Source organism: Vitis riparia, chromosome 10 (assembly GCF_004353265.1).
Source record: "Vitis riparia cultivar Riparia Gloire de Montpellier isolate 1030 chromosome 10, EGFV_Vit.rip_1.0, whole genome shotgun sequence".
NCBI lineage: Eukaryota > Viridiplantae > Streptophyta > Magnoliopsida > Vitales > Vitaceae > Vitis > Vitis riparia.
Window position 1 is genome coordinate 17,937,522 of NC_048440.1, and position 25,841 is coordinate 17,963,362.

General features: G+C 36.8%; 1 protein-coding gene across 2 annotated transcripts in view; it reads right to left on the reverse strand.

Moving 5' to 3' along the window:
* LOC117923952 (mediator of RNA polymerase II transcription subunit 16) overlaps positions 1–25,841 on the reverse strand; it is a 45,695-nt gene that overhangs the window by 14,092 nt on the left and 5,762 nt on the right. Inside the window, exons 2-10 of one of the 2 annotated variants that reach the window (XM_034842466.1) lie at positions 21,231–21,299; positions 20,398–20,486; positions 15,557–15,669; positions 15,173–15,274; positions 12,574–12,664; positions 10,124–10,717; positions 3,505–4,120; positions 3,085–3,164; positions 1,115–1,197 (exon numbers count right to left, since the gene is read on the reverse strand). In XM_034842466.1, coding sequence (XP_034698357.1) covers positions 1,115–1,197; positions 3,085–3,164; positions 3,505–4,120; positions 10,124–10,717; positions 12,574–12,664; positions 15,173–15,274; positions 15,557–15,669; positions 20,398–20,486; positions 21,231–21,299 — 1,837 coding nt within the window. Of the gene's footprint in view, positions 1–1,114; positions 1,198–3,084; positions 3,165–3,504; positions 4,121–10,123; positions 10,718–12,573; positions 12,665–15,172; positions 15,275–15,556; positions 15,670–20,397; positions 20,487–21,230; positions 21,300–25,841 lie in introns of those variants that run through there. The other variant, XM_034842467.1, reaches the window with a different exon arrangement.

A 25,841-nucleotide genomic window follows, 5' to 3' on the forward strand; every position in this document is an offset into this window, starting at 1 on the left:
AGTGTATACTCAATAATGATGAACAGATAAAAAAAAATTTAAACTAGTTTTTTAACAAAATAATCTATGTATGACAAAATTAATGGCATTAGTCAAGAATATAATATGTGATGTTGAGAAATTTAAGTTTAAAAGTGAATAATGAATACTAATGTAAAAATAAAAATTTTATTTTTTTGAATTGCATTATTTGAAACCATACTAAATTTCAATATTTAAGAAACATTAAATTTATAAAATAGTTTAATTTTAACCCCAAAAAAATATCTATATAAAAAAAAAAAAAAAACAAACTAACACATTACATTTTGAATAAAAAATTAAATCATTCAAAACTTTTAAATAAGATTTTATATAAAATGTTTTATTTCAAAGTTTATCTCCAAAGTCTCTTGAAAAACTTTGTTTGACAATTTTTTATTGTTACTTTAAAATTTTTAAAATTATTGAAAGTTGAATTCATAATTTATCATATCAAATTTATTTTTATTTAGAAGTTATATTTTATAAATATCAAAATTTTTATTAATTTTTTTTATGTTTTAGTTGTTTTCAATTTCATAAACATTATTTTTAATTTTTTTTAATAAAAAAAAAATTAAAGTGATAAATATGGTAAAAAAAAAAGTTTTTGGCAATTCTTGTAATTTTTTAAAATAAAGTGACAAATATGAAAAAAAATCTAAAAATAAAAGAATAATTATGGTTTTTTTCCAAAAAAATCAGCACTATTCATTCTGGACCTCTGACCAACTTGCCTCCCGAGTTTTTTCCCTGATTTTCCATTATTTTCCTCCCTGCCAAGGTTCCCCACCTTTCCATTGCCGGCAACTGATTGCTTAAAAGTAGGTCAGAATATTGCCAAGATTCCCCTAAATTTTCAACATTGAGCCAGAGATGACACACAACACAATGGCTATATAAAAATCACCATGGCAAGCTACATCAGCTTGGAGAAAAACATTACATGAACACATCAGAAAGGAGAAGGTCCTCAAACCTGTCTATTAGCATGACCAGCAACTCAACATATTCAAATATGCATAATAGTGCTAATTATTTGAAAAGAAATGACCATGAGATGCTGATATGTAAATTATTAGAAGAAACATACGGGGCCATACTGTTGTCGGTGCTGAGTAGAAGGGAGAGAATGGAAATCTGCATCCAACACTGCAATGACACTGTTCAAAGAAACTGGGAAAAAAAAAAACTGTCAGCAACATAGGTGACTCTGATCATACAATATAAATGTCCTTGCAAAATGCAAATATAATTAAATTGATTTCCATGGCATTCTTTTTCTAGTATTCTTTTTCCTTTGTGTGCTGTTTTTTGGTCCTTATTTATTTATATATATATATACACATATATATATTATTGTCATTGCCTATCAAAAAAAGAAAACACCATTCACAATTATAGAAGATGCATAATACAGCAATGTCAGGCAGATTCAAGGTCAGAAAGATTCACAAAATGCTTCACCAAATAATTGGAAAAAGACACTGAATAAGAGACTTTGAAAGAAGTGAAGTTCCCATGCTTCAAATTGTATTAAAGCCATATAAAAATTTGAAAACTCCCACATGAAAAAGAATGCTATAAGAATGGACTAATGAATGAATCATTCAGCTGTAACCAGTCAATGCATTATAAATTCTTGAGACACCCAAACATCAGTTTTTTTGTCAGAATTTTATATGTTTCACTTATTACAGTTTAAATGATAAGAAAATCTTACACTTTACATTTCGTTTGCAAGAAAAATAAAATTTTCAGTACTTGTACAAACTGAATGAGTACACACAATCCACACCAAAAAGACCTGAGAGATGAACTAAACTAGTGCAGCAGTAAAATATCCCAATCCCCATGGAAGTCAGAAACTGATGTCCAAAGTAAGTCACTGATGCAGGAACACCAGATTGATACTGGACTGACCATACAAAAGTCCACTGCTGAAGCCGAATTCTCCACCTTTTGAAGACCCTTCAATTGTTTTTCCTTTCCAAATAAATGAACAAGGGTAAGCCTTTGACGAATATCCTCTTAGGTATCCCCCTTCCCACACAAACACATTTCAAAACCAAGTATAAAGCAAGTTGTGACTACAGCAAGATCCACTGCAGAAAACACTGACGGAAGAAAGAAAAAGAATGAATAGACCGGTGATTTGTGGATCAACATGAAGACGGGGTTGAAAGAAAATGCATTGATTTTGGATTTGTCTTTCCTCTTGATATCAAATGATCAACTGTAAGAAATTTATCAAATGCTCTGGACCAGATTGAAAACCAATATGCTACAGGGAGGATCACCTAGACCACATCCCCATTTCCTCCTTTCCTTCAAGTACTCTTTTCTCTAGCACTGCGGATGGGGGCAGAAAAAAACAAAACAACTCCTCCAACACCTGGCCACCACCCAAAAATAAAATAAAACAAAACCCTCTTCCTCCTGTTAATCATAACAGGAGTAGCAAAGGAGAGGAAAGGTGTCCAATCAGCTAATGAGGCTGAGGCTATATAATTTTCTTTGGATGATTACAAGAAGGGGGGCAAGCTGGAAGAAACCTGTTGGAGACAAAAATCTAGAGAAACTATAGTTGAAAACATGGGATACATCACCCAAACAACACCAAAAGAGAGAAAACCAGAAATGCTAGTTTGTTTCATAAGATGACTAAATGTGTGAAGGAGAGAAAACTATCAGAGCTCCTATAGACCTTAAAACACGTCTCTGCAGCTATCTACTCTTCAATAAATAGAACTTATATTTTATAGGAAAAATAGAATTCTATAGACATTGTCAAACAAACAGAGCACAGAGGTGCACAGGACATACACAAAGGGATCCAAAAAGACTAGGCCAAAAAGAGAGAACACAAAAAACAACTCCCTCCCTCAGCAAGAACCCAACCAATCTACAAATCAGTTAAAGGCATTGTGCTCTCATCAATATATAACTTAACTCATACTAATAGATTATTGAGAAAAAGTTCGTTGAGCAACACAAAAGGTTTACAGAATTCTACTAGTTAGACAATAATACTATTATACAGGAGAACTTAAGCATTTTTACCAATGCCATCCTCAGCTGCGCTCTGTGTACATCCAACAGCATCCCACCAATCAACTCCAACCAAAAGGCTCCACCAAAACCTGCTCTGACAAGCAAAAAGTACTCAAAATCAAGCTTATAAAAAAATTAAAACTAAAAATAAAAAAATAAAATAAAAGCTCAGAATCAAATAAGTATCCATATATGCATAATATTAAAAACTTCCAACTAATTCTATTTTATAAGATCCAACATCCATAAACATTGCTACATGGACCTCTTTTTTATGTGAACCCGATTTGTATTAAAAAAGGGGGGAAATGCCAATAAAAAAGGGACCTCTTTTTATTGGCAAGTAGAAAATATCTAAAGAACCACAACATCTGCATAATCCAACTACACTGAAGTGTACAACCATATAAGTTACACTATAGAAAGTACCTCTCAGCAATTGCACGTTCCCAGTTTGATGAGTTGGCTTTTACTTGACTACTAGGAACAGCAGGGGGGAGAACGCGAATTATCTTCAACATAGTTCTGTCCTTGTTGGTATCATGCCAAACAGAAGCTGAACAGCAGCTTGTAGATGAGAATGCAGGAGTAGCAATTGCAGAGCCAACGTTAATCTGGTAGCTATCAACAGGTGTAAAGTTTGGACCAGAAAAGATGTGCACCCCACCCCTTAGAAAAGCAACAGCAATCTCACCACCATGAGCAGAATATGAAATTTGAGCAAGTGTTCTAACATCACTAGGCAAATCAAAGGGATCAAAGCTGACTCTTTTGCCAATATCCATAGAAGAATCAGATGTATTTCTCTCAGAGGTTGGTCCTGTTGCAGGTGTTTGTTGACTTTTAAAATCACTAGTTGGTGGGATGCTTTTATTGACTTTTGTTTGCCAAACTGTTTGCACAGGTGCCTGCCCCCCAAAACTGGAAGTGGGATTTCCAAATATTGGATGGAGGACAACAGGCTGAAGAGATGATTCCCAGCGTTGCACCCTCCATCCTGTGATTGAAGGACCCTCATCTGGATCATAGGGAGACATGTACTGCCCTGCACAGACATCAATTATTGCTTAATCTGCTAAACCTTTGATCTACAGAAATGGACAGGCATGTCAAATTCCAAAGCACGCATTGCACAAGGAAAAGGATAATATATATGTAGTGATTTCTGATTGCTCACTCATCAAGGTAAAAAAATCACAACATCAGTGCTAAAATGAAAGTGCAACTAAAGATAAAATAATAAATAGGTCTTACAGACACTTCATAACAAAAAGGTAAAACCACAGATTCTTCTGAACCAATGGAAGTAACCTAAGGAGTACTCGTTTTAGGCACCAAAATTCTGTCCTGCAGAAAATGGTGTGGACATAATTTTTACCAATATCAGGTTGCACCATGGAGCATTTTGAAAAGAGTACTCCCCTCTGAAAGAAGGCCATCTATCCACACACAAAAAAAAATGACTGAGGGGTACACTTCTTTCAGTTTCAGACATCAGCCCCATCAAAGTCCCATACTTCCAAATACACATCATCAAACATTGGGGCCGTCTTCAGAACCTTTCTCATATCTCTCTGTTGAATATAATGTATTTATAGTGTATAACCTTTCCTTGTTAATATAGGACACATGTATGGTAGTTAGGACTCCTAGCCTTGTATATATATATATATATCTCAATTGCAAGTAGTATTTTACATTAATGAGAATTAAGGTCTTTCTTCTTTCTCTCCCTCTCAACATGGTATCAGAGCCAAGGAAGAAAACCTAATTCTTTTCTATTTCCCGTGTCATCAACTCCGGGAAACCTTCCGGTGACCGTGTTTCATTCCGGTCACCTTCCCCATCTCCCAATACTTTCCGGTCAGTCGGATCGTCGACAGAAACCACTCACCGCCGGAGAACTTTTCCGGTGAACTTTTCCGGCGACATATTTTTCCGACACCGACCATACCAGAAGGAGCGCCTGGAGGAGATCTCCAACTTTTGTGAAGGCACCGGCACCAAAAGAGCATCCACGCGCCGTCCACGCGCAGTTTTCCGGCCGGCGCGTGAGGGCGCGTGAGGCCTTTTCCGGCGACGCGCCTCCTCTTCCAGCTTCGCCTGACGCCGACCAGCCTCCCTACCTCCCTGGTTCTCCCATCCGAGCCCTGCACGTACCTCTTTTGGGGATTTTTGTCTCCGTCGGCCCTCCAAACAGTCTTTCCGGCGAAGCTCCGACTACTTTTTCTCTACTCCAATCCCTGCACGTGCCTTGGGAAGTGTTCTTCTACCTTTCTGGTGGTACCATGCCGCGATCTGAGGCCGTCTCCCTTTTTCGGTGGTGCCACACCGCAATCTGAAGCCGTATTAGGGCTCTCTTCGATCCAAACATACTTCATTCTCCAGATAAGTAGATATGACTACTAAAAATTCCATTTTTTCCGCTGTTATATCTGGATCTCCTATGATTACTTCGGAGAAATTGGTTGGCAGTGACAATTATCTTTCCTGGTCTGCCTCTGTTGAACGTTGGTTTATGGGTCAAGGATATGAGGATCACTTGATTACACAGGAGGCAGATATCCCTGAGGTTGACCGCGTACAGTGGAGGAAGATAGATGCACAGTTATGTAGTGTATTATGGCAATCGGTTGATCCCAAGATTCTTCTTCATCTTCGGGCCTACAAAACTTGTTTTAAATTTTGGACTCAGGCCAAAGGATTATATACGAATGATATCCAGCGTCTTTATAAGGTGGCTTCTGCTATTGTCCATCTCAGCCAACAAGACTTGGATCTCTCTACTTATATTGGCCAGATTGCCTCTCTTAAGGAGGAGTTCTTGACTGTGATGCCTCTTACTCCTGATGTTGGGGCTCAACAAACACAGCTTGACAAGTTCTTCATGGTTCTTACTCTTATTGGCCTCCGTCCGGATCTTGAGCCTGTCCGCGATCAGATTCTTGGTAGTTCATCAGTTCCGTCCTTGGATGATGTGTTTGCTCGCCTCCTCCGTATCTCCTCCACTCAGACTTTGCCATTTGATAGCACTTCAGATTCTTCTGTGCTAGTTTCTCAAACTAGCTTTCGAGGAGGCCGCAGTGGTACCTGAGGTAGAGGTCAACGTCCTCATTGCACCTATTGCAATAAACTTGGCCACACTCGCGATCGTTGCTATCAGTTACATGGACGACCTCCTCGCACTGCCCATGTGGCCCAGTCCTCTGATTCTCCGCTGCCTCAGCCTCCGAGCTCTTCCGCATCTCAGGCTTCTGTTGCCTCTGTTGCCCAGCCTGGTAATGCCTCTGCCTGCCTTACCCACACATCTTCTCTTGGACCCTGGATTCTAGATTCTGGAGCTTCTGATCACTTATCTGGTAATAAGGATCTTTTCTCCTCTATCACCTCACCTCGGATTCATCTCCTGCAATTTACATTTCCACTGATGCTCCTCTCCTCATTCACAATCGTCTGGGCCACCCTAGTCTCTCCAAGTTCCAGAAGATGGTCCCTCGTTTTTCCACTTTATCGTCGCTTCCGTGTGAGTCATGTCAGCTTGGGAAACATACTCGTGTCTCGTTCCCAAAGCGTTTGAATAATCGGGCAAAGTCTCCTTTTGAGCTTGTCCACACTGATGTTTGGGGTCCTTGTCGGACTGCGTCTACTTTAGGATTTCAGTATTTTGTCACTTTCATTGATGACTATTCTCAATGTACTTGGTTATTTTTAATGAAAAATCGAGCCGAGTTATTCTCTATTTTCCAGAAATTTTATGCTGAAATCCAAACCCAGTTCAATATTTCTATTCGTGTGTTACACAGTGACAATGCCAGGGAATATTTTTCAGCCCCATTTACTTCGTTTATGTCTCATCATGGGATTCTTCATCAGTCTTCTTGTGCTCATACTCCTCAACAAAATGGGGTAGCTGAAAGCAAGAATCGACATCTTGTTGAGACAGCTCGTACTCTCCTCCTCCATAGTAATGTTCCTTTTCGTTTTTGGGGGGACGCTGTTCTTACCGCTTGTTATTTGATTAATCGTATGCCCTCCTCTGTCTTACATGATCAAATTCCTCACTCCCTTCTCTTCCCTGAGCAACCACTTTATTTCCTTCCTCCTCGTGTCTTTGGTTGTACTTGCTTTGTTCATATTCTCACTCCTGGACAGGACAAGCTTTCCGCCAAAGCCATAAGTGTCTCTTCTTGGGATACTCCAGACTTCAGAAGGGTTATCGTTGTTATTCCCTTGAGACTCATCGATACTTTATCTCCGCTGATGTCACCTTCTTTGAGGACTCACCATTCTTTTCCACCACTTCTGAGTCTCTTCCTGTTTCTGAAGTCTTGCCTATTCCCATTGTCTCCCCACCTGATGCTATGCCTCCTCGACCACTTCAGGTTTATCATCGTCGCCCTCGTGTCGTTGCTCCTCTCCCTTTTGCTGAGGCACCTACTGACTCACTTCCTATCCCTTCGGCTTCACCTACCCCAGCTCTGCCTTCTCCTAATGACTTACCCATTGCTGTTCGGAAAGGTACTCACTCTACTCGTAATCCTCATCCTATTTACAATTTTTTGAGTTATCATCGATTATCTTCACCCTATTCTGCTTTTGTTTCTGCTATATCCTCTGTTTCTCTTCCAAAGAGCACCCATGAAGCTCTTTCCCATCCAGGCTGGCGACAGGCAATGGTGGATGAAATGGCTGCTCTGCACTCTAATGGCACTTGGGATCTTGTTGTTTTACCCTCTGGTAAATCTACCGTTGGCTGTCGTTGGGTCTACGCAGTTAAGGTTGGTCCTGATGGTCAGGTTGATCGCCTTAAGGCCCACTTAGTTGCTAAAGGCTATACTCAGGTTTATGGTTCTGATTATGGTGACACATTCTCTCCTGTTGCCAAGATTGCTTATGTCCGTCTGCTTCTCTCCATGGCTGCCATGTGTTCTTGGCCTCTTTATCAATTGAATATTAAAAATGTCTTCCTTCATGGTGATCTTGCCGAGGAAGTTTATATGGAGCAACCTCCTGGTTTTGTTGCTCGGGGGAGTCTTGTTTAGTATGCAGGTTACGCCGTTCTCTATATGGCTTGAAACAATCTCCTCGAGCATGGTTTGGCCGTTTTAGTTCTGTTGTTCAAGAGTTTGGCATGCTTCGCAGTACAGCAGACCATTCAGTTTTCTATCATCATAACTCTTTGGGGCAGTGTATTTATCTGGTTGTTTATGTGGACGACATCGTCATTACAGGCAGTGATCAGGATGGTATTCAGAAACTAAAGCAACACCTTTTTACCCACTTTCAGACCAAAGACTTGGGGAAACTCAAGTATTTCTTGGGAATTGAGATAGCTCAATCCAGTTCTGCTGTGGTCCTTTCCCAAAGGAAGTATGCTTTAGACATCCTGGAAGAAACCGGTATGTTAGACTGTAAACCGGTAGACACACCTATGGATCCGAATGTCAAACTTGTACCAGGACAGGGGGAGCCTTTAGGAGACCCCGGGAGATATCAATGGCTCATAGGTAAATTGAACTATCTCACCATTACTCGTCCAGACATTTCTTTTCCTGTGAGTGTTGTTAGTCAATTCCTACGGTCACCATGTGATAGCCATTGGGATGTTGTAATCCGCATTCTTCGATATATCAAAAGTACACCAGGCCAAGGTGTGTTGTACGAGAACAGAGGTCATACTCAGGTTGTTGGTTACATAGATACAGATTGGGCTGGCTCACCCACAAATAGACGTTCCACTTCAGGGTACTGTTTTTATTGGAGGTAATCTAATATCTTGGAAGAGTAAGAAACAAGATGTAGTGGCCAGATCTAGCGCTGAAGCTGAGTATCGAGCTATGGCTTTGGCAATATGTGAACTCATATGGTTGAGACATCTTCTTCGAGAGTTGAGATTTGGAAAGGATGAACAGATGAAACTCATATGTGATAACCAGGCCGCATTACATATTGCATCCAATCCAGTCTTTCATGAAAGGACCAAACATATTGAAGTTGACTGTCATTTCATTAGAGAGAAGATCGCATCAGGATGTGTTGCTACAAGTTTTGTTAATTCAAATGATCAACTAGCTGACATCTTCACTAAATCTCTCAGAGGTCCTAGGATTAAATATATTTGTAACAAGCTTGGTGCATATGACGTATATGCTCCAGCTTGAGGGGGAGTGTTGAATATAATGTATTTATAGTGTATAACCTTTCCTTGTTAATATAGGACACATGTATGGTAGTTAGGACTCCTAGCCTTGTATATATATATATATATCTCAATTGTAAGTAGATTATTTTACATTAATGAGAATTAAGGTCTTTCTTCTTTCTCTCCCTCTCAACACTCTCCTAACAATGTCTGAATGCCAAATCAAAAGCACTCTCCACACTGACCTTGGAAGAATCCACACGATACCAAACTATGAAAATAACAAATCACAGACTTCCAGCCACTCAGCCTCATTAAGCATCCCCAAACTCCTAACGTGTGAGCAGCTTCTATCCTTCAGAGCAGGTACCACACCCCATCTAAAGTGGTCAAACTTAGCTAAGCCAATTTTCCTAGCCCATTTATATCAAAAATATATATAACAGCACAAAAATATTTTTAAAAATATCTAAATATCTTTAAAAATACTCAAGCATATTGAAAGATAAAATGTTATAGTGAATAGAACTCTGGAACCCAAACATCCAAAATAGAAGGATTATATTGCATATTGTAGTAAACAATTTATACACAGAATAATACTAATTAATGTAAAGTTACAGCTAACAAGAGCATGTAACTTTTGGAACAAAAGTTAAAAAGAAGAAAATAAAACTATCTGCACCAACAGTGCATAAACTAACAAAGCAAGTGGTTAATAACATAAGATAAATATTTGTATCTATGAAAAATACTGCAAAGTGCAAAGAATCACATGCTTCACAACAGTCAAATATAAAGACACAGGATAATTTGCTTTCTCAGCCAGAAATTGAGGTAACGAAAAAGATCAGCATTCAAGTTGTTAAAAATAAAAAACAGAGAGAAAAAAACAGTAGTCAGTACCTTCAACTATCGCAACAGCTATCACTGAACCTCCACGAGTTGGATCAAAGGCAACTGCAGTGACTCCAGAACCCCATGTGGTAGTTGCTGCTGATTGAGCTGCAGTCTCAGGACTCACATATGCAGAAAAATTTGAAACTGGTGAACAATGTAGTAATACAGCGTCATTGAAATCTTGATCTGTCTGCTTCCTCCCTTGCTTCATTTCAGAGGCCAAAAACTCTTGCCAGCTAAATAAATATGCAGCCAAAGGGGAAAAACCTGCCCAACTAGGAGGATTGAGAGAAGGTGGGACCCCATTGGTCGCACTTGACTTTGGGATCACTTGAAAACCATTTCCAGGGCCTGGTGTGACCTCCCAAACAACAACAGTCGATGGATTTACAATCGGAACACCTGCAACATGCATGGCACCGGTGTCTGTTATGATAGCATCAGCAGCCATAATTCCACTAGGTCCAGCTCCCAATAGCCCTTTGGCTGTGGAAAACCACTTTGATGTTGCACCATTCTGAGGAGGCCACTGAGACCAGTGAAGTTGAATGGAGCCTGATGAGAAGACGGAGCAAACACAGAGAAAATTTGGCCACCTATCTGAAATTAAGAACCAATTTTGCATCAAATAATAGTACATATCATGTTGTTCAAATTTGTGAACTGAAAACGAATGTTAAGTATAGATGGAACAAAGCAATGAAGAAATTTCTGGTAAAAGACAAACAACAATAGTGAATATCACAAAAATGGATCAAATACTCCCAAGTTAACCCCAACTTTCCCAATTTGCGTTCAAAAGAGTAACAAGCCAAAAAACAACCTAGTGAAACCAGCCAAAAACCACATAATCCAGAAGAACCTGAGACAGAGCTTAATATGTTTCAAGCCCATGTCAAATCAAGCTAAACTTGGATATCGAAGGATGCATCTGCAAATCGTTGCCCAGCACAGGCAAACTAGATTGCAGTTTCCCAGTGTAGCTGGGTACAGCATCCTCAAACAGCTAAATATAGAGTGGAGAGGCTATTGCCCCAGTAGAATGCCCATTTCAATCCCAGACAGCAAACTAGTACAGTCCTTTTAAGAGGCTAGCAATTACAAAAGCTAATATTTCCAGTCAACCATGATAGAATCCCGAGGCTGTACAGCAACCAATAAACCTCATATACTTCACCAGATTGCCTCCATGCATGGCTTAGGCACTGTTTGTGTGTGCATCTGTGCATGTGTGTGTGCGTGTACATGCGTTTGTTACAAGCATACATGTATAATACAACTGCAAATTTCAATTTAAATTTGTTCAATACAATTAATTCATGCTCATCAAAAAATCCAAATGATTACATCCATTATGTGAAGGGAGAGAATATGATAGACTTAACACTTTGCAAACAGGTTGAATACAATTTTCAAAAAACCATATCAGAATAAAATAAAATTTCCATGTCTACATTCTAAAACACCAGACAACTCAACTTGGTAAAATGAGTTGGCAACTCAACACTTGACCTAGTTAAGCATTAGAACTTTAAGAGTGTACCTTGAAACATGAAATTATCAAATTCCAAAAAAGAGCACTAAGCTTTAGAACAGTTTTATACATGAGTTTTGTTTGGACAAACTCTCATTCACTGAATATGTACCTTTTAATTAATATGTCTCACATATCAGATCCTAGCAATGTAATCTTATTAAATTACATGCATGAATCTAAAGAAAATTTAATTTCAAAGAACCACATTATTTCAGTAAACTGGAAAAAGTAAGGCAATTATCCCATCCTTTTTATCATACAGCTTTTTTTTTTTTTTGATAAATAAAGAGATTGTATTAAAAAGCCACCAAAGCAGTGGCTAGAATTACAAGAAAGAAAAAATGCCCCTCACACCCTAGCTGAACACCAAGGCCCTAGGATCAACCCAAAAAACACCCTTAACGGGAGACCACCCAATCAACAAAATCAACTAAGGTCAAGGGACCATCTTTTTATCATACAGCTTTTACTCTATATATCTATATTGAGATGAAATTTTTCTGAGAAAAAAAAGAATCAGAAATTTTTAAAGGTTTGGCATCCTCGGCTAGCATTTTCAGAAAGTTGAATGCCAAAGCCACAAGGTAGAATGGTCATTGGCAAAAACTCAAGCTTGAACCAAGCAAATCTAAGTTCCATGTAGCAGGAACAATAACCAGTACGTGAATGTGACAAGATTATGCTAATAATCTCGCGTTCTTGACTTGCATAGATAAAAGATTAAAGTAACACACTGATACCAGCATTGTCTCCAAGGCAAATAAAAACAATAAAAATATGAACCATCTGGTTGCAAGGTCAGGCTACTCATCAAGACACAAGTACAACCTACAGTTGACACAGTGCAAACCAAGCTAAAAAAACTCCTGAGAAGGGTGAATGTAAACTTAGTAAAGGGATGCTGGAAAGAAGAGCAAACCTGAAGTTTGAGGCTGCTGAGAAAGGAATTTTTCCTCAAAAGGTGACTTTAAACTTGTGGAGCTACTGGTTTTTGAGGAAAGCCACCTATACTGATTTTTAGATCAAGTAGAAAACAAAAACCAAGTGTTTAGAATACCAAACTTGACAAGAAAAAAGATAGCAACACAGCAAGATTAGAAAGAAAAAAAAAATAGAATCTGAAACCATACAGATAACAAAACATATCCTGAGATGAAAACATATTTAAACATATGGAATTTATTAAAAGAAGATTACATGATTATAGATCACCTAGCAAAAACTTAGAATCAAAGTAAACATATAAAATAACAATGATACATGCATATTGATGAAGATGATGATCAGAAATCCACAATACTCATATAGGGTTCCCCAAAAGTGTAATAGAGCCACCATGGGTGCTACCAAGGATGAAAATATTGGTAATCATAGATATATCAATACTTCGATTTTACGGATATATCGGATATATCGGAGATATATCAGCGGATATTTTGGAAAAAAATATCGGTAAGCTTAAAATTATTAAAAACTCATGAAAATGTAAGGAAAACCTCATAATAATATAATTAAAAGTATAATAGACATTTTAAAGTTATTTTATTGAAAATTTTGATATATGTATAACATGATTTATCATATTTGATAATAATATCGTATGCATCGATAAAAATATGAATTTTATAAGTGTACGTTTATTATTAAATTACATATAATATTATGATATTTGATTATAATATGTCTAATTTTAAAATATATATTAATATTAAAATATGATCCATTTAATTCAATTGTATTAAACAATATAAAATAAATTATGATATATATATATAATTTTTTAATATTTAATTAATTATTAATGATATTAAAAACATTATGAAGAAAATTATATAATTTTTATATTTTTGGTAATTAATTAAAATAAAATTTTGCATTTAATTATAAAATAATTATAATTAATTTGCTCTTTAAAATATTCTTTTAATATTTTCTTTATATAATGACTTTAAGTATATATATGTTTGGTGCACTTTATGTTACAAGGGCAAGTTAGCCCACATAGCAAGTAGATTGAACCCCAAACCTTTTGGTTTGGGGTTCAAATCCCCTCGGAAGCAATTTCAAGCAAAAGGGGGGTGCACTGTAGCGCATTTGACTCTGTTGACCTGCGTTGACCATGCAATATATCGATATATCGCGAGATATCGCCGATTTCTCGAGATTTGTCTCGAAATATCATCAGACCGATATTTCTCCATGAAATATCGTGTTGATACCCTTCGATACACGATATTTCGGCGATATATCGCTGAAATATCGCGACATTTTCCTCCTTGGGTGCTACATAAACAGGGTTGAACCAACTTGGTTCTACTCCCCTTGGATGCGAAGAAATATCAATTCTCCATATTCAGGTATGTTTCTCAGTTCTTGTAGTGCTCAAGGAGGTAAAAGAAAATCCCTATAAAAGTCTCGTTCTGGGAGGCTTCATGCTTAGCTAGATAATCCACAATTTGATTGGCTGGGTGAGGAATCTAATAGAAAGACAAAAAAACCAACCAAAAAAAAAAAAACGAAAAATTTTACACAACCACCCATCATACCCCCAAGGATTTTGTTCTTCATTTGATGCCCAAAATATGAAATATTAGAACACTCTTCCACTATGAGATTGAACAACCCAAGAGTTCTAGCTAAAAGTGTCCAAATCTCTGCCTCAATAGCTAATCTCGGGTAAGCAGATCTATGGGACACTTTCAATACACTACCATTATCCTCCCTAATTGCGCCTCCAATCCCTAACTAAGTTAGGTTAGCAAAAGAACAACCATCAAAGTACAAATTTGGGACACTTTCTAAATGAGGTCCTCATTCAGCTGGCACTTCCAATGTAATCTTGACCAAACAAACATAAAAGGCTCAAATCTAGTAAGCTGAAGTTCAACGGAGTCCCACAAAAACCATCCATAACTGAAGCCCAAAGAGATTAAACAAAAATGTACAGCCTCCCACAAAACCTTCAGGATTCTCCATTTATCATGAAAAATTGTAGCATTTCTCTCAAGTCAGATCACCCAAATCAAAGTAAAACAAACCGCTTGTAATAGAACTTTGCCTCTAGGAAGACAATCAAATGCCCAAAAAGCAACAACCATGTCTACCACACTCCTTGAAGGAACCAATCCATCTCAGCAAGCTTAAATAGTGCCATAACCCTAATGCAACTGGGCAATGAAGAAAGAAATTATCCATATGATGACAAGAAGGAACAGGAGCCAATAATAAAGAGAGAACTAGGATATCTATAACAAAAAGTGATTAGGCAGGCATTAATGCATCATATTGACTTGAAAAAGGGTAAATATATCATCTTTCTATGTGGCACGAGTCTGAAGGCAATATACAAGTCAATCAAAATAACAGCTCTCTAACACAAAAGCCATATTAGAGATTAATATTTTTTTTATTAGAAACAAACATGTAAATACAAAGAAAGACAAGCAATCCTTCCGGGATGTATAATTGCTGATAATATTCAAAACAGAATGACCACAAAATAACAATAACAGGCATACCGGAGACACCCCTGATAGCCATTTTGTAACAACAGCAATATCCTGATGCCATTCATATTCACGCTCCCAGCAACTAGCATCACGCACCAGATTAGCTGGTCCCTGAGTGATTGACCAATATAAGCTTAGTAAAAACTTGTATAACTTTTACAGGGAAACGAGATAAAATTCTATTTAAAAAATTATCGAGCGTGTTCCAGAAAGATAAGAATACAGGGGGTGGAGGTATCATAAAAGAATTTAACTTATTGACCTATAGAACTATATTTCACGGAAAACTGGGAAAACATGTTAATAACTTTGAGTGATGGAGGAAATAAGGACATTGAACAGAAGCAAAAGCAGTTAAGCATTTGGACAAACAGTACAACAATGTTAGCTTACTTGAGAAGGCTGAGTCCAAATAGTTATCCTCCCATGGAAGTTAGCTATTAGCAAGGCACGAGGACACGAAGCAGGGGACCATTCAATAAACTGAACAGAGTCACGAGGAGAATCTGCCAAGGCATCCAATGACCGATTGTAATTCAAAAATTAGAACCAATACAGAAACAAGACTGACAAATCAGAAAGGATAAAAGATAAAAAATCACTATCAAAAATATATTAGTAGTGCATTGCAAACTTTCACCCATTTGATAAACACTATATCAAAGGCATCAAAATAGCAACAATAACAATGTTTTGCAAATAAGACATATTCAGAATATTATGTTACACAATCCTCGCCAACGTTTTGAAGGCTTAGGCCACAGCAAAGGCTTTTGGTCACTAAAAGACTGAGCTTTAAATAAACTACAAAAATAATTAATCACTAAAGAGCATGAACCTCAAACTCACCATCCTCGACATCTGGAACAATGACATGAAGTAGATAGGCAAGCTAGATAAAGTGTTTTAAATCAAAGTGAGTCTCCCCCTTTGGAAATATAGTCTTTTTCACATCGTCAATCTTTTACAGAACATCTCTTCCACCCCACCACAAACAGCTAGCAAATTATGAGGAGCACTTAGAAAAAGCCTCAAGTAGTCTGAAGCTCTCCAACCTTACAACCTAATTTAAAAGCCAACTCTTCTAAGTTCTCCACCCTCCCAATTGAAATGAGCTCACTCTTGATTAGATTTATTTTCAGGCCTAAGATAGCCCTAAACAACATAAGTAACCGACTTAAATAGGTCATTTGGGCTTGAGTGGCCTTAGAAAACACCAAAGTATTATTGGAAAACAACAAATGAGAAACTTCCATTCCTTTTCTAAATCTACCATTCACTTTGAAACTAGACGAAAAAGACCCTTCCAAGCCCTCCTAAAGTATCATGACAAATAGTGGATGAGAAACCTTCATTCCCTCTCCAACTCTACCAATAACCTTGAAAGCAAACAAAAAACCACCCTCCTTAGCCCTCCTAAGAAGACATTGAGTGCCTCCATGGCTAGAACAAACAAATATGACATGTGGTCCCCTTGTCTTAGGCCCTTTGAAAAGAGCTAGAAGGGGTGTTATTCACAATAACTGAGAAACTTGTTGAAATGCACCATCTAATCCAACTAATCCACTTCTGTCTAAAACTCATCTTGTCCAAAACTGAAAAATAAAAGTCTCAATTAACATGATCATAAGTTTTATCAATGTCAAGCTTACACGGCACCCCGTGATTATTTTTCTCAGATAAAAGAAGTGGGATACTTTTTTTTTTTTTTATGATACATAACGAAGATTAATTGTATTAAAAAGAGGCGCTAAATTAGTAGCCCCTGAAATACAAGAAAGATACACTCACTCACTTATAGTTGAAACAAAAAACTATCCAAAAGGATATCCAAGAGACAACCCCTCCCTCAAAAGGAGCCCATCCAATCAATGAAATCCATCAACATCGAAGGATCATCTTTTATAAACATCTTAGTCTCCGACCATAATAAGTACACAAAAGAACCTTTTATCCTTTTGATGGCCAGCACGTCGTCTTCAAAGGCGATTATGTTTCTTGCCTTCCAAACTGTCCAAAAAATACATAAGGGGCCCACTCTCCAAAGCGCTTTTTACCTACAAGAGGAGTGGGATACTGTTTGTTCAAATAAAACAAAGGGGGGCGTAGGAGTTAGGCGCCTTTCTTTGTTCAACAAGGCCCTTCTTTGCAAGTGGAATTTGCATTTTGCAGTGGAAAGGGAGGTTTTCTGGAGGCAAATTATAAATGGTAAATATGAGGAAGTTGAAGAGGGGTGGTGTTTTAAGGAAGTGAGAAACAGTTATGGGGTTAGGTTATGGGAAGGTCATAAAGAAATTGTGGGAGATTGTCAACAGTAAAGTCTCCTTCTCTATGGGCAATGGGAGGAGGGTAAAATCTTGAAAGGATAAATGATGTGGTGATGAGCCTTTATGTGAATTTTTTTTTATAGGTGAGCCTTTATGTGTATTTTTTCCCTCCTTATTTGTCATAGCTAGTCTAAAAAAGGCATGGGTGGTGGATTTGTGGATACAGTTCAATGTCAGGGATGCTTGGACTCCTAGCTTCTTTATGCTTCTACATGATTAGGAGATTGAGATTGTGAGCCATTTCTTGTTGAGGCTGCAAGATAAGGTAGTGAATGGGGGAGGAGAGAATAGGGTGAGTTGATTAGAGACAAAGAGTGAAACATTCATTAAGTCCCTTTACTCTATCCTAAAGCCTAGGAGATTAGTGTCTTTCCCAATAGGTTTTGTTTGCAATGCATGGATTCCACCTAAGGCTAGCATTTTTGCTTAGAAGGCATCTTAGGGAAAAGCTCTTAACACCATATCAACTTCAAAAGAGATGTTAGATGTTGATGATATCTAAGAGGAGTCAATTGACCACACCCTATTGCATTGTGGCAAGGCAGGGGTTTTGCGGAACATTTTGTTCTTTCTTTTTGATATTTCTTAGGCGTCACCTTCCTCCATAAGAGACTTTATTAAGATGATGTGGCTCCTTTGTCAATAGCTAACAAAAAACAATTATGGGGAGTAGTTTCTTTGTGCCTCTATTGGACAATTTGGACGGAGAGAAATAGAAGATCATTTGCAAGCAAAGAGCTCTCTGAACAAAAACTGAAAAGCTTGTTTCTTTGTAGTTTGTTAGCTTGGACCAAGTTGTATATAGTTGAAGGTCTAATGTTCTTATTTGACTTCATTGATTTGTTAGGTTCTCTTTTAGGGAGAGAGTAGTTTTTTGTTATCCCTTTTCCTTTTATTGACGCCTTTTGGTAACCATTGCATACATCTTGTGTACTTGGTGCGCCCTTTTTGGAGCTTTTATTCAATACTATCTTTATTTACCTATAAAAAAATTAATCACTAAAGAGCATGACTTCTCAGTATTGTTAGGGCTACAAGTTCCATTCATTTCTCAAAATTGCCCCAATCAATGATATGCATAAAAGAGAGAATCCACCTTCTTTCATTTGGAAAAAAAATATAAGACTTCCAAAAGGACTTGACCAGTTCAACTATGAGGATCAATGTTGGAAAATATTCCATGCACTTGCACATTGTTCTGAGAATATGGAGTCATCCAATTTTCATCTTTGTCAAAAGGAAACTGAAGGAAAAATACATACCATAAGCAAATGGATAATATGGGAGTGCAAGGATCCATGATTAGAAAACTAGTTTTGATCATTTGAGTTATTTAAATCACAAAATAAATAAAAATATAATGTATGGACAAGTTTCTAAAACTACTTTCCAAAATTTTTTGAGGTAAAAAAAAATTCTCTATTGTATTTTCAATTTTGTTATTTAAAAACAACTTTAAAAAAAAAAGTTATATCCATGATTTGAAATATCAGTAAACATAGATATATCGGTACTTAAATTTTACAGATATATTAGTAAAATATCAATGAATATTTTGACAAAAATATAGGTGGGACAAAAATTATTCAAAATTCATGGAAATACTTGAAAAAACTCCAAAAAATGATAAAATAAGCAAGAAGACACATATTAAAGTTATTTTGTACTTGAAATTGACATAGGTATGGTCAATGAGAAAAATATTGGTAAATAGGAATATATCGGTATTAATAATTGATTATTTATTTTGTCAAATTAATTTTAATTTATAAAACATTAGAACTTCATAATTATTATTTTTTTATATTTTAGTATTTTTTTAATAAATTTATATTTTTAATATTTTATAATAAAAACATTCAAAATTAAATAAAATTAAAAGGATAAATATAAAAAATTTAAAAGTGAAGGGATAGTAATTTTTTAAAATAGGATTAATGAGATAAATGATGATACATTTAATATTAAAATTATAATTTATTTCATTCAAATGCATTCAATAATATAAAATAAATGATGATGCATATATGATTTTTTTAATATTTATATTTTCTATATTTAATTATCATAGAAATGATACAAAAAAAACTTGTTAAGAAAATTATAATGATAATTTTTATACTTTATTAATCAATTAAACAAAAGTTAAAATAAAATAATTAGAATTAATTTATTTATTCTTTTAATCATGAACTTCAACATATTTATGTTTGTGAACATATATTTACAAAGGTAATTTGGCCCAATGGTTGCTAGGCTTCAACCCAAGCCTTTTGGCCTAGGCTCAAATCCCCCTGGCTGCAACGGCGCAAAAAATTTGAAGGAGTTAACCAAAGTAAACATTGCAGAGTAAATATATTTTTAAAGAAAACAACGGTTCTTTCTTCACAATGTCAATTAATATCTAGCATATTCAACTTTTACTTGCTCCACCAGAGTTCTACTAAAGTTTATGTGCCAACTGTCCACCTAACAAAAAAACCCAACCTTTGTTTGAGCCTTGGATTTGCAATGTGAGAGTACTAAGAAAGTTCCCAATTTTGTTTAGTTGCAAGAAAACAGAGAAAGACAAAGTGTGGTACAATTCAAGATAGGGTCAAATTCTAAGTCCACACTTCTTCCAAAGCCAAATAAAGTTCTATCCCTACCTTGCCAAGGAAAACATTAAAATAACCAGGTAAGTACAAAATCAACATTTTAAATCTTGCAATCAAATGATACAGTAAAAAAATAACAAGCTGAACTTGAGTCACTTGCTTTGACATTGAACAATGCATAATCAAAATACCTTCCATGTCTCGAATCATCCATTTAACCAATAAGAACAATAATTTTTAATATAAGATCAACTTTTTAGAATGTTCCCATCAAATGATGCAATAAGAGTTGAAAGTGGCAATTGAGTACCTGCTATGACACTGAAAACAGAGCATTCCGTTGGGCGCTCTGGTATCACAATATGTATAGGGATCCAAAATGGTGGATTTGCATTCGAACTACAAGAAGAAAACCATAAACAGGAATAGTATTAATCATAGATTAGAAACATCTTTCAAAATGAAAAAGGAAACATGCTTACTTTTACAGACATGCAAAAAGGTTCTTATTTTCACAAAAATCAACTCTACCGGTACATCATCTATACGTGTATGATTAATATTGTTAAAATGAGAATCCAAAACATTAACAACATACTCATACTACAATTAATGCTTAAAAATTAACTATAATTTGATAACAGATTGGATTCTGGCTTGTTGGTTTTAGGAGTCAGACTAAAGCATGCTTAATCAGAGAAATTCATATCAGACTTTGCCAGCTTTGCAAACGACTTCCAGTTCTGGGCATAAAGCTTCCTTTTTTCAATAATTTTAATTTTCAGTGAAGATCTTTTATCTCATTTGTCTTGGCTGCCTCGTGCACCAACAAATCAAATTGCTTTTAGCCATGGGCATGTGCAATAGCTGAATTCATGAAAATAAAAGCCATCTTCTTCAAAATTATTGTGATCTTGGTTTGCATGCACTTAACCATTAGTACTAAGTCTGCTTGTACAATACATCTTGTGCATATGTTAAAGTATAAGGGGTGGTTGTGTAGATGAATCTCACATGACATCCCTTAACAGAACATTGTATTGTCAGTAGTAAAGTACTCTATTATATCAAGACAAAACGCCATTCTTTCTATATAGAAACAGTCTACTATCAATAAGCTGGAACAAGAATTTCATATGCTACCTTGGGATTCTTGCACAAGTTTCTGAAGCACATGCTATGGCATTCAGCTTCCCACACCAAGCAACAGCACTGACAAAACAAACAAAAGGAAATTTTTTAGTAAGGAACACAATCTCATAGAATGAAAAACCAGGCACAGCCCTATGTATAAAACAAAATGAATATAAGAATTGTAAAATGAAACTTACAACAGTCCCCAAAGAATTAAAAAAAAAGGATAAATTCCTTCTGATCATAAAGAAAAGATATTGCTCCCTTCAAAACAAGCCTGAAGAAAATATAACCTTAATGATTGTAGTAGTAGTAGATGTCAAAGTTAAGAACTGAATCTGACACTACTATCATAGAAGAATCAGTATAGGCTGAAATCACTAGAGTTCTGTTTGATTGTCCTCCAAATTTAGTAAGTTTTTTTGAGTGGTTGGGCACTTGTTGAGGCTCTATTTCTTTTGGTATTTTTCTCCTGTTTGAGCCTTGATGGTGAAGGGAGGTTTATTCCTTGTATAACTTGGGTCACTCTTTTGGTGGCTCTTTCTAAATTCAATTTGATTCTTTATTTATCAAAAAAAAAATATATCAAATCACTAGAGACAAGGAAATGGCAAATACCATAATATTATATTCTTAGCGTACTTAGACATCAAAATTGTCTTTAAATGGTCAGCAATTGAGTGTCATTGTAGTGCTAGGCTAAATATTCTCAAAGTTTCCAGAAAAAAATACTCGAGTTCACTTTTCCATCATGCACTTGCATGGTACTTCTTAGGTAAATAAGAAAACGATTTCCCACATTCACCCTTGTCCAATATCGTTTGTCCTATATAAGCAATTATTTTCTCTGAGTGCTTGAAATTTAAGATAAGATTACCTCAAGAATTGAAGAGGATAAAGAGAGTTCTTATAATCAGACTTTAGGGAAGAAAAAAACTCATCTCACTGGTAGAGAACAAGTTTGTAGACCTAAAATTGATAAGGATTTGGGATTGAGAACGATTTCTCAAAGAAATAGGGCCTTTCTAGGCAAGTGATTTTAGCAGTTCCATAGGATTGCAACACTTGATTTCACAAGGACATTAGAAACATTTGTGATTTGCACTCTAATATTTGGGATGCCAATGCTATTTTTTTTTCCATGGTTAAATTGGCCCTTAGAAAGCAATTACCCAAGTTTTCTACAATTTTTCTCAATTGACTCAGTTTCTAGTTAGGGATGATTCTATGATTTGTTTCAAGAAAGACTAGTGATGACCAATCCATTTTGCTCCTCTATCTCAAGTTCTTAACACCTACTTGATCTTGAGACTTAGAGGTGTTTCCATTTCTTCTATCCTAGGCCCTTTCCTCTTCCTCGTCTTAGAATTTCAATTTTGATGAGGCTTAATAAATCATGAAATTGGCAACCTTACCTCCTTCACGTATTCCTTGTTTCATGTTTATTTTTTACCTTCCTTTACTGATGAGAGCACTTAGGAATTAACTCCTTTAGATTTATTCTCCTCACAAGCATTATTCTTTGTTGCATTGGCTAGGTTCTTCTTGAGAATGTAGCTTATGATCATTGTGTAGTAACTTTTGGAGGAAGTGCCAGAAGTAGGGTCCAATAGCAAGTGTTCACACTCAACTAGTCTCTAGATGATCTCGCAAGAAAGAAATGTGAGAATCTTTAGGGATAGATGCTTGGAGCCAGAGTGGAGGCCTTAAGCTTGCTTTTGATAGTCATTTTTTAGATAACTCATGTGGTTTAATAATTCACCAAATTTGCTAGGGTAGGGTTCACCATTGAGGCTAACATTCGTGCTTCACTAGAAAAATTGACTTTTGCAAGTTCTTTGGCTTTGGCAATCTTCTAGTAGAGTGAGACGCTATTTGGTTATAGATTGGGTATTCTATAGAAAATTGGACTCTTCGGACTACAAATAATTGACATGGCCAATGCTTTTTTGCTCCTTTCCTAGAATACCTTCTTGATGAGGAATGAACCCTAGGGTTTATTTATAAAAAGGGGCAGAAAAGGATGGTTTTGTTTTATTGTGCTATTTAGAGTCTCCTTATGGTAGGATTGACTCTATTAGTCTCTTGTTAAGTTTCTATTTTGGTTTGTTAAGTTTCTATTTTAATTAGTGGTCAACTTTTTGTCAAGTTTTTATTTCATTTAGTTTCTAACTCATATTTCCTTTCTACATTTTTTTCTCATTCTTGCAAGGAAAGATAAAGAATTAGGAAAGTCTTTTTTTTTTTTGATAGGTAAGGAATTATCTCATATAAAAAAGAGGCGCCAAAAAAGCGACTCAAGGTATACGATACCTATACACCCACCGCCAAAACGGCCAAAAAAGAAGAAAAACACCCAGCTGGCCCAACAAATAAAGAATTAGGAAAGTTGTACTAATAGGCGAGAGATTCACAGGATATATACCTATGTTCCTTTTACCCTCTATCCCCATATCTCTTCCTTTTTGCCATGGAATCTCTTAGCCAATTGTTGTCTCGTGCAAAAAATGGGGGCTTTATTTCTAGTTTCAGAGTGGGAGGAAGAGGAAGAGAGGGGTTGTTCGTGTCCCATCTCTTGTTTGCCGATGACACCTTAATTTTCTGTGATGCCGATGCAGATCAGTTGCAATATCTTAGCTAGACCTTCATATGGTTTGAGGCGATTTCAGGATTAAAAGTCAATCTGAGCAAAACAGAGACCATCCCAATGGGGGAAGGCATTCCTATGGAGACTCTTACGTCGGTCTTGGGATGTAAGATAGGGAGCTTACCTACCTCCTACTTGGGTCTTCCCCTTGGAGCCCCTTACAAATCCACTAGGGTGTGGGATGCAGTGGAAGAAAGATTCATGAAAAGGTTGTCTGTCTGGAAAAGGCAATACCTCTCCAAAGGTGACTATCTTACCTTGCTAAAAAGCACCCTCTCTAGCCTCCCAACCTACTTTCTTTCTCTCTTTGTGATCCCCAAGAGGGTGTGTGCAAGGCTTGAAAAGATCCAAAGGGATTTCTTATGGGGCGGTGGAGCCTTAGAGAATAAACCTCACTTGGTGAGCTGGAAGGTTATTTGTGTCGCTAAAAAGGAAGGAGGCTTGGGCATTCGTAGTCTAGCTACTTTTAACAAGGCCCTTCTTGGGAAATGGTTGTGGAGATTTGCTAATGAGAATGAGCCCCTATGGAAACAAATTATTTCTAGTAAATATGACCTTCAAGAGGGGGATGGTGCTCCAAAGGTGTAAAAAACCGTTATGGGGTGGGGGTTTGGAAGGCCATCAGAAATGGTTGGGAGAAATTTCGTTCTCATTCCCGCTTCATCATAGGGGATGGCACTAGAATGAAGTTTTGGAAGGACTTGTGGTGTGGAAATCAATCTCTGGAAGAAGCTTTCCCCATCTTGTATAATCTCTCTGTCAACAAAGAAGGATGGGTTGTTGAGGCTTGGGAGGAAGACGAAGTTGGGGGTAGCTGGGGGCTTCGTTTTAATAGACACCTTAATGATTGGGAGGTGGGAGAAGTAGAAAGCTTCTTAAGCACGCTTCATCCTTTGACCATTAGAAGAGGTGTGGATGACTTGTTCCGGTGGAAAGAGAACAAGAATGGGACCTTTTCTGTCAAGTCTTTTTATAGCTCGTTCTCAAGGGGCACTAAGCCCCCCTTCCCGGCTAGAACTATTTGGACGCCTTGGGTTCCAATTAAGGCTAGCTTCTTTGGTTGGGAGGCGGCTTAGAGCAGGCTGCTTACCACTGACCGCCTGAAGAGATTTGATTGGAGTATCCCCAACAGGTGCTTTTTGTGTAAATATGAGGAGGAAATCACATATCACCTTCTTCTGTTTTGCGAGAAGGCTAGAATGTTATGGCTTCTGATCTTCTCCCTTTTTGGGGTGCAATGGGTGATGCACTCCTCTGTGAAAAGAAACCTCCTGGGTTGGCATGGATCTTTTGTGGGCAAGAAAAGGGAGAAAGCTTGGAGAGTTGCCCCCCTCTGCCTAATGTGGACCATCTGGAAAGAAAGGAATAGGAGAGCCTTCGATGATATGGAGAGAGACGATCAAGATATTAAATCCATTTTTTTGTACACTTTTGTGATATGGAGATGTTGTTGATGTTCAAGAAACAATTGAGGGGCTCTCTTTTCTATCACTCGAGTTATTCCTTACAGCACCAAAGCAAGGAAGTGAAAATATGTGGCACACCTTCATTTTCCAAACAACAGTACATTGTAGGAATGAAGCACACAAACTAATTATTGATGGAAGCAGCAACATGAATGTAGTGTCTAAAGCAACCGTAGTAAGGTTAAATTTGCCAACAAAGCCACATCCTCAACAATAAAAGCTACGTGGATCAATAAAAAATATATTATATAATGAAGCAATGTTTGGGTTTTATTTCTCATTAACATTAACGTTATATGATTCTATATGGTGTGAGCCTATGACCATTACTCAATTTTTACTTAATTGACCTTGACTCTATAATTGAGATATGTATTACCATGGAAGGGCAAACACATATTCTTTTGCATTCAATAGAGAGGGCATTGTTTTGAAGCTTAGGAGCATGAAACAACTGAAGGAACATCAAGAAGAGAAGCCAAAAAATCATTGAAACTCAAGAAAAGC